The sequence below is a fragment of the Nerophis ophidion genome, linkage group LG04 (genome assembly GCF_033978795.1).
Source record: "Nerophis ophidion isolate RoL-2023_Sa linkage group LG04, RoL_Noph_v1.0, whole genome shotgun sequence".
In the NCBI taxonomy this organism is placed as follows: Eukaryota; Metazoa; Chordata; class Actinopteri; order Syngnathiformes; family Syngnathidae; genus Nerophis; species Nerophis ophidion.
This window is the reverse complement of record NC_084614.1, coordinates 71800946-71811017: the sequence shown is the minus strand read 5'-3', so window position 1 is coordinate 71811017 and position 10072 is coordinate 71800946. Positions and strand designations below refer to the sequence as shown.

Below are 10072 nucleotides of genomic sequence, written 5' to 3'. Positions count from 1 at the left end.
TTTTTTTTTTTTTTTTTTTTTTTGCTCTGCAGGTGGGGGACACCGCCGGTGCACGGAAAAGGGGGCGTGGCTCCGGTGACAGACATTTGTGGACAGCAGGCAGCCCCCTAGGTGTCTCACTTCCTCGCTGTTTTTGCGCCTCTCGCATGCTCGTCTGCAGACTGACGTCAGCGGCGCGTTGATTCGCTCCGGCGAGACAAGGGAAGGAGTTTGTTGCGAGAGGCGGACGGAGGGAGAGGGAAAGCGGGGACTGTGAACTGTCCTTTTTTTTTTTTTTTTTTTTTTTACACTATATTTGCTGCGAGGACGCGCACTGTCTCCGCTCCTTTTTTTTTTGGCGCCGCGGAGGACGGAGAGTCGTCGCCGGTGAGTGCCTGCTGTTTACTATATTAGTTGTGTTTGCCTAATTTAACGCCCTCACACGCACTTTCGCTTCTTTTTTTTTTTGTCGAGGAGCTGGGAGGGTGTCCCTGTTTAACCCCGTTGTACTTGTTGGACGCCGGGGAGATGTCGGAGTGCTTTAAAATGAATTATCATTCATTTTTTTAAGTTATTTAATTTTTTCTTAACATCGCTAACTTACCTCGGGGAGTTTTGCTGGTTTGCACTTTCCCGACTGTTTTTTTTTTTTTTTTAAATGCGTGCCATTTTTCCGATTGACAACACGTCTAAATAACGGCAACCCATAAAAAAAAAATCAAATCCGCTTTTTATAAATCGTCCTTTTCCCGTTAACCCTTCATTCATTACCGTAACTGACAGCACGTCGAAAATGTCGTTTCGCGTCCACCTGTGCGTGAATGAAGCGTACTTTTGTTTAGTATGCGCGCGCATTCACTATTCAACATCTCATCAAATACACATTATTAATTTTTTTGGTGTGTGTATATGCTTCAATCTTGCACTTTAATGCAAAAAAAAAAAGAGGCGTTCGTAGTGTCTAGACGCACGCCGAGTCTTTTTTATTATGGATAACATAACGCGTTTAAGGCACCATTAGGTGTGCAAACAGGGTGCAGAGAGCGCAACAAGCATTCGGCATTTACTAGGGACTTGTGTGTGTGTGGGGGGGGGGGGTCGTAAATTGTGCAGCTATTGGCAAAGCTGTAATAAAGATAATGTCGCGAATGACCTCTGTTGACTGAGAGGCTGTCGTTTCATCATCGCTGCACAGTCTCCTGCAGCTATTACCTATCTTTAACGGCCACTAAAGTGCAAAAAAAAAAAAAAATGTGCATGGAAATGATGGGCTATGCATCATTTTGTTGACATGGACAGGTCATCAGGTGAAAAAAAAAAAAAAAAAAAGTGATGGCACAGAATCAACATGTTGCCCTAACGTCCTCGTCATTCAGCGTTTGGTGCCGCAGCATTGTGTCGCCTTCCTTTTTTTTTTTTTTTTTAGGCTTTTCCTCTCCCTTTTCAGCCATTTCTGGCCACTAGCAGCCCCCCCTTTCCTCCGCCGCCACCCCGGTCGTCTGTGATGGGAATGCTGAATAAAACCAGGGTATTTAATTTCAGAAAAGGCCGCTTTGGCCGTCTTTGTGAGCGCACCCAATGAAGACATGTGATGTGAGTGTTTTGTGTTCCCCCCATTTTCACACACGACATATGTCGGCCTGATTGGTATGCAGGGCGAGCCGGTCGGACTGCTCACAAATTGTCTCCTTTGACTAAATCTACAGTCGGTGCTTGCGGCGTTTAGCATCCTACTGGGATGTATGAATAATAATAATAAAACGAGTCCGTTGACTTCCTACTTGGATGTACAGTAGCTCACATTAAAAGTGAGTATAAATGATCCCTCAAGGCACTCGTTGTCTTGGAGGTGTGTTTGGGGCTCCTAATTGTGCTGGAAAACCCACTTTCCTGCTTCACTGCATGTTGGAAGTGACATTTTCCTATAGTCAGCTGCCCCAAATGCCGACAGCACTCATGCAGCTTTTGACTGTGACGCTACCACAGAAACAATTATCTTACCGAAAGAGTCCAAAATACCAGAAAAAAAGTAAGAAAGAGCCCAATGACTGTCTACTTGGAGAAATGTACTTTGTGTCACGTAAAAAGTGAGTATATATGACCCTTCAAGGCACTTGTCATCTCGGATGTGTGTTTGGGGCTCCTAATTGTGCTGGAAAACCCACTTTCCTGCTTCGCTGCATGTTGGAAAGGACATTTTCCTATAATTAACCGCAACTCCTCCAAGTGACGGCAGCACTCATTCAGCTTTGGACTGTGACGCTACCACAGACACATTTATCTAACCGAAACAGTTCGAAATACCAGAAAAAAAAGTCACCTTAACAGGATGTAATAGTTAAAAAAAAGAGCCCAATGACTGTCTACTTGGAGAAATGTACAGTATCTCATATTAAAAGTGAGTATATATGACCCTTCAAGGCACTTGTCATCTTGGAGGTGTGTTTGGGGCTCCTAATTGTGCTGGAAAACCCACTTTCCTGCTTCGCTGCATGTTGGAAATGACATTTTCCTATAATTAACCGCAACTCCTCCAAGTGACGGCAGCACTCATTCAGCTTTGGACTGTGACGCTACCACAGACACATTTATCTAACCGAAACAGTTCGAAATACCAGAAAAAAAAGTCACCTTAACAGGATGTAATAGTTAAAAAAAAGAGCCCAATGACTGTCTACTTGGAGAAATGTACAGTATCTCATATTAAAAGTGAGTATATATGACCCTTCAAGGCACTTGTCGTCTTGGAGGTGTGTTTGGGGCTCCTAATTGTGCTGGAAAACCCACTTTCCTGCTTCACTGCATGTTGGAAGTGACATTTTCCTTTAGTCAGCTGCAGCTGCCCCAAATGCCGACAGCACTCATGCAGCTTTTGACTGTGACGCTGCCATAGACACAATTATCTTACCGAAAGAGTCCAAAATACCAGAAAAAAGTCACTTTAATAGGATGTGAGAGTTAAAAAAGAGCCCAATGACTGTCTACTTGGAGAAATGTACAGTATCTCATATTAAAAGTGAGTATATTTGACCCTTCAAGGCACTTGTCGTATTGGAGGTGTGTTTGGGGCTCCTAATTGTGCTGGAAAACCCACTTTCCTGCTTCACTGCATGTTGGAAGTGACATTTTCCTATAGTCAGCCGCAGCTGCCCCAAATGCCGACAGCACTCATGCAGCTTTGGCCTGTGACGCTACCACAGACACAATTATCTTACCGAAAGAGTCCAAAATACCAGAAAAAAAGTAAGAAAGAGCCCAATGACTGTCTACTTGGAGAAATGTACTTTGTGTCATGTAAAAAGTGAGTATATATGACCCTTCAAGGCACTTGTCATCTCGGAGGTGTGTTTGGGGCTCCTAATTGTGCTGGAAAACCCACTTTCCTGCTTCGCTGCATGTTGGAAATGACATTTTCCTATAATTAACCGCAACTCCTCCAAGTGACGGCAGCACTCATTCAGCTTTGGACTGTGACGCTACCTTAGACACATTTATCTAACCGAAACAGTTCGAAATACCAGAAAAAAAAGTCACCTTAACAGGATGTAATACTTAAAAAAAAGAGCCCAATGACTGTCTACTTGGAGAAATGTACAGTATCTCATATTAAAAGTGAGTATATATGACCCCTTCAAGGCACTTGTCGTCTTGGAGGTGTGTTTGGGGCTCCTTATTGTGCTGGGAAACCCACTTTCCTGCTTTGCTGCATGTTGGAAATGACATTTTCTTATAGTTAACTGCAGCAGCCCCAAGTGCCGGCAGCACTCATGCAGCTTTGGACTGTGACGCTACCGTAGACACAATTATCTTACCGAAAGAGTCCAAAGTACTAGAAAAAAAGTAAACTTAACAGGATGTAAGAGTTAAAAAAGAGCCCAATGACTGTCTACTTGGAGAAATGTATAGTATCTCATATTAAAAGTGAGTATATATGACCCTTCAATGCAATTGTTGTCTTGGATGTCTGTTTGGGGCTCCTTATTGTGCTGGGAAACCCACTTTCCTGCTTTGCTGCATGTTGGAAAAGACATTTTCCTATAATTAACCGCAACTCCTCCAAGTGCCGGCGGCACTCATGCAGCTTTGGACTGTGACGCTACCACAGACACAATTATCTTACCAAAAGAGTCCAAAATACCAGAAAAACAAGTCCCCTTAACAGGATGTAAGAGTTAAAAAAGAGTTCAATGACTGTCTACTTGGAGAAATGTACAGTATCTCATATTAAAAGTGAGTATAAATTATTCTTCAAGGCACTTGTCTTCTTGGAGGTGTGTTTGGGGCTCCTAATTGTGCTGGAAAACCCACTTCCCTGCTTCGCTGCATGTTGGAAATTACATTTCATATAGTTAACTCCTCCAAGTGACGGCAGCACTCATGCAGCTTTCGACTGTGACGCTACCATAGACACATTTATCTTACTGAAACAGTTCAAAATACCAGAAAAAAAAGACACCTTAACAGGATGTAATAGTTAAAAAGGAGCCCAATGACTGTCTGCTTGGAGAAATGTACAGTATCTCAAAAATAAAAGTTAGTATATTTGACCCTTCAAGGCACTTGTTGTCTTGGAGGTGTGTTTGCAGCTCCTAGTTGTGCTGGAAAACCCACTTTCCTGCTTTACTGCATGTTGGAAATGACATTTTCCTATAGTTAACTGCAGCAGCCCCAAGTCCTGGCAGCACTCATGCGGATTTGGACTGTGATGCCACTACAGACAAAATTATCTTACAGAAACAGTTCAAAATACCAGAAAAAAGTCACTTTAATAGGATGTAAGAGATAAAAAAGAGCCAAATGACTGTCTACTTGGAGAAATGTACAGTATCTCATATTAAAAGTGAGTATATATGACCCTTCAAGGCACTTGTCGTCTTGGATGTGTGTTTGGGGCTCCTAATTGTGCTGGAAAACCCACTTTCCTGCTTCACTGGATGTTGGAAATGACATTTTCCTATAATTAACCGCAGCTGCCCCAAGTGCCGGCAGTACTCATGCAGCTTTGGACTGTGACGCTACCACAGACACATTTATCTTACCGAAAGAGTCCAAAGTACCAGAAAAAGAAGTCACCTTAACAGGATGTAAGAGTTAAAAAAGAGCCCAATGACTGTCTACTTGGAGAAATGTACAGTATCTCATATTAAAAGTGAGTATATATGACCCCTCAATGCAATTGTTGTCTTGGAGGTGTGTTTGGGGCTCCTAATTGTGCTGGGAAACCCACTTTCCTGCTTCACTGCATGTTGGAAAAGACATTTTCCTATACTTAACCGCAACTCCTCCAAGTGACGGCAGCACTCATGCAGCTTTGGACTGTGACGCTACCTTAGACACAATTATCTTACCGAAAGAGTCCAAAATACCAGAAAAAAAGTAAGAAAGAGCCCAATTTGTGTCACGTAAAAAGTGAGTATATATGACCCTTCAAGGCACTTGTCATCTTGGAGGTGTGTTTGGGGCTCCTAATTGTGCTGAAAAAACCCACTTCCCTGCTTCGCTGCATGTTGGAAATGACATTTTCCTATAATTAACCGCAACTCCTCCAAGTCACGGCAGCACTCATGCAGCTTTGGACTGTGACGCTACCTCAGACACATTTATTTTACTGAAACAGTTAAAAATACCAGAAAAAAAAGTCACCTTAACAGGATGTAATAGTTAAAAAAAAGAGCCCAATGACTGTCTACTTGGAGAAATGTACAGTATCTCATATTAAAAGTGAGTATATATGACCCTTCAAGGCACTTGTCATCTTGGAGGTGTGTTTGGGGCTCCTAATTGTGCTGGAAAACCCACTTTCCTGCTTCACTGCATGTTGGAAAAGACATTTTCCTATAATTAACCGCAACTCCTCCAAGTGACGGCAGCACTCATGCAGCTTTGGACTGTGACGCTACCACAGACACAATTATCTTACCAAAAGAGTCCAAAATACCAGAAAAACAAGTCCCCTTAACAGGATGTAAGAGTTAAAAAAGAGCCAAATGACTGTCTGCTTGGAGGAATGTACAGTTTCTCACATACAAAAGTGGGTATAAATGACCTATTATTGGGTTAAGGTTTTAAGCAAGACACTTGTCATCTACGAGCGTGTTTGGGCCTCACTTGTGTTGTATAACCTACTATCCTGCTTCACTGCATGTTGGAAATTACATTTTCCCATAGTTAACCGCATCTCCCCGAAGTGCCGGAAGCTCTCGTGCAGCCCTGGACTGTGACGCTATCACCATACTTGACCGTGTAGGAAAGACAAAATTATCTTACCGAAAGAGTCCAAAATGCCAGGAAAAAAATCTATTTGAGAAATGTATATACAGTGGGGCAAAAAAGTATTTAGTCAGCCACCGATTGTGCAAGTTCTCCCACTTAAAATGATGACAGAGGTCTGTCATTTTCATCATAGGTACACTTCAACTGTGAGAGACAGAATGTGAAAAGAAAATCCAGGAATTCACATTGTAGGAATTTTAAAGAATTTATTTGTAAATTATGATGGAAAATAAGTATTTGGTCAACCATTCAAGCTCTCACTGATGGAAGGAGGTTTTGGCTCAAAATCTCACGATACATGGCCCCATTCATTCTTTCCTTAACACGGATCAATCGTCCAAACAGCCCCAAAGCATGATGTTTCCACCCCCATGCTTCACAGTAGGTGTGGTGTTCCTGGGATGCAACTCAGTATTCTTCTTCCTCCAAACACGACGAGTTGAGTTTATACGAAAATGGATACATGGATGATACAGCAGAGGATTGGGAGAATGTCATGTGGTCAGATGAAACCAAAATAGGACTTTTTGGTATAAACTCAACTCGTCGTGTTTGGAGGAAGAAGAATACTGAGTTGCATCCCAAGAACACCACACCTACTGTGAAGCATGGGGGTGGAAACATCATGCTTTGGGGCTGTTTTTCTGCTAAGGGAACAGGACGATTGATCCGTGTTAAGGAAAGAATGAATGGGGCCATGTATCGTGAGATTTTGAGCCAAAACCTCCTTCCGTCAATTAGAGCTTTGAATGGTTGACCAAATACTTATTTTCCACCATCATTTACAAATAAATTCTTTAAAATTCCTTCAATGTGAATTCCTGGATTTTTTTTTCACGTTCTGTCTCTCACAGTTGAAATGTACCTATGATGAAAATTACAGACCTCCGTCATCATTTTAAGTGGGAGAACTTGCACAATCGGTGGTTGATTAAATACTTTTTTGCCCCACTGTACAAAAGTGGGTATATATGACCCATAATTGGGTTAAGGTTTTAAGCAAGACTCTTTTCACATACACGTATAAGTGTGTTTTGGCCTCCTTATGTTGTATAACCAAGGTTCCTGCTTCAGAATATCACAGTGCATGTTAGAATTCATGTTTTCCCCACAGTTAACCACGGTTCCGGCAGCACTCATGCATGATGCTGCCGCCGCTGCCATGCTTGTCTGTATAGGCAAGAAACACTTATCTCACCAAAGAGCAGAGAAAAGTAACACCCAGATGTATGCATTAAAACAATTTAAAATCAAACTAGAGCCTTACTGCTTGCGAGTATATACAACCCACAATTGGGTTAAGGTCTCAAGCAAGGCACTTGTCATCTCTGAGGTGTTTTTGGGGCTCCTGATTATGTAGAAAAACCCAGTTTCTTCCTCCAGAAAATCACATTGCATGATGGAATTCACCTTTTTCCTCAGAGCGCCGGTAGCACTCGTGCTCGCCTGAACCGCGACACCGCCACCGTTGCCATTTTTGACCATATAGGCAAGAAGACACAATTACCCTACTGAAAAAATACAAAACACCAAACAAAAACGATTTCCTGCTGCGGAAAATCAAAATGCATGATGGAATTCACGTTTTTCCTCAGAGCGCCGGTAGCACTCGTGCTTGCCTGAACAGTGACACCACCACTGTTGCCATTTTTGACCATATAGGCAAGAAGACACAATTACCCTACTGAAAAAATACAAAACACCAAACAAAAACAATTTCCTGCTGCGGAAAATCAAAATGCATGATGGCATTCACGTTTTTCCTCAGAGCGCCGGTAGCACTCGTGCTTGCCTAAACAGTGACACCACCACCGTTGCCATTTTTGACCATATAGGCAAGAAGACACAATTACCCTACTGAAAAAATACAAAACACCAAACAAAAACGATTTCCTGCTGCGGAAAATCACAATGCATGATGGCATTCACGTTTTTCCTCAGAGCGCCGGTAGCACTCGTGCTTGCCTAAACAGTGACACCACCACTGTTGCCATTTTTGACCATATAGGCAAGAAGACACAATTATCGTACTGAAAAAATACAAAACTCCAAACAAAAACGATTTCCTGCTGCGGAAAATCACAATGCATGTTGGAATGGGTGTTCTCCCCCGCATTTGAACGCCGTTTGGCAGCACTTTTGCCTGTGTTACAGAAAGACTCTAAAAGACCATAAAAAAATCACATCACTCGCGTGTGGTGATAGTGTGACGTCAATGCATGATTTGACTTGGTGAACTATGAATGAGTGGAATTCATGTTTTACCTCAATTAACCACAGCTCCCCCTCATCCGCATCATTCTTACACCTTCAAATAAACTTTCTCCTTGCAAAATCTCTGTTGTGTTGTGGGTTAAGTTTGAATTCTAACATTTTAGCGAGAACCTAAACTGTCATTTCCTGTCTTCCAGGCTTCCTCTGGTCTCCAACAACACAACACAACACACACAAAAAAACACGGCGCAGCCTCATGAGTCGGCCTGGTGAACTTCCATCATGGATTTAACGAAGGTGGGCATGATCCAGCTGCAGAACCCCAACCACCCCACGGCGCTCCTCCACAAGGCCAACCAGATGCGCCTGGCGGGGACGCTGTGCGACGTGGTCATCATGGTGGACAGCCAGGAGTTCCACGCCCACCGGACCGTGCTGGCGTGCACCAGCAAGATGTTCGAGATCCTCTTCCACCGCAGCAGCCAGCACTACACCTTGGACTTCCTCTCGCCAAAGACCTTCCAGCAGATTTTGGACTACGCCTACACTGCCACGCTCCAGGCCAAGGTGGAGGACCTGGACGACCTGCTATACGCAGCCGAGATCCTGGAGATTGAGTATCTGGAGGAGCAGTGCCTGAAAATCCTGGAGACCATCCAGTCGTCGGACGAGAACGACGCGGAGGCGGGCGCCAACGACGGCAGCACGGAGGAGGACGACGAGCGCAAAGGCCACAACGGAGTCAAGAACTCCAAAAAGCATTCCATGGAGAGTTTCTACCTGTCGGGCGCGGACCAAGTCTCCGCCATGTCCGGCATGCTGGACCAGAGCCCGTCCGTCTCCACGTCCTTCGGCGTCTCCAACCTGAGCCCCACCAAAGCCGCCGTGGACAGCCTGATGAGCATCGGCCAGTCCCTGCTCCAGCAAGGCTTCGGGGGCGATCACATCAACGCCCACCACCTCATGAGCGAGATCAAGACGGAAATGATGCAGGTGGACATGGGGGGCAACGGCCACCACAGCCCCCACAACATGGAGTCCGGCGGCTCCAGCAACGGCGAGAGAAGCGGGGAGGACCGGAACCGAGACGGGCCGGGGACGCCCACCAGGAGCAGCGTCATCACCAGCGCCCGCGAGCTCCACTACTTGCGCGACGACGGCATGGGCGACCCTCAAGCCGAAGTCAGCCAAATGGGTCTGGAAGCCATGGCCGGGATGGCGGAGAAACACCTGGCCTCCCTCTACTCCCTCCCCGTCAACCATAAATCCGACGCCATCATGTCCATGCCGGTCTCCATGGCCTCCGCTCTGCCGATGTCGCCCGCCTTGGCCATGTCGGTGGACTTCAGTGCCTACGGCGGACTCCTGCCGCAGAGCTTCATCCAGAGGGAGTTCTTCAGCAAGCTGGGCGAGCTGGCGGTGGGCATGAAACCCGACGGGAGGAACCAACACGAGCGCTGCAACGTGTGCGGTGCGGAACTTCCGGATAACGAGGCTGTGGAGCAGCACAGGTAAGAACACTTCTTTCACTCTTCTAGCACCTGCTTTGGAAAAAAAACAAATATTGAGCGACCTTATTTAAATTCTCAGTCCATAGGGTCAACCA

At 44.8% G+C, this 10072-nt stretch overlaps 1 protein-coding gene across 2 annotated transcripts in view; it reads left to right on the top strand.

Annotated features, from left to right (window-relative positions):
- Positions 1–222: 222 nt before the first annotated feature.
- zbtb16a (zinc finger and BTB domain containing 16a) overlaps positions 223–10072 on the top strand; it is a 408749-nt gene continuing 398899 nt past the window's right edge. For both annotated transcript variants that reach the window (XR_009806577.1, XM_061898987.1), the window contains exons 1-2: positions 223–366; positions 8664–9977. Coding sequence is in view for 1 of the 2 variants with exons in the window: in XM_061898987.1 (XP_061754971.1) it covers positions 8749–9977 (1229 nt within the window). In the remaining variant the exon portion in view is untranslated. The remainder of the gene's footprint in view (positions 367–8663; positions 9978–10072) is intronic.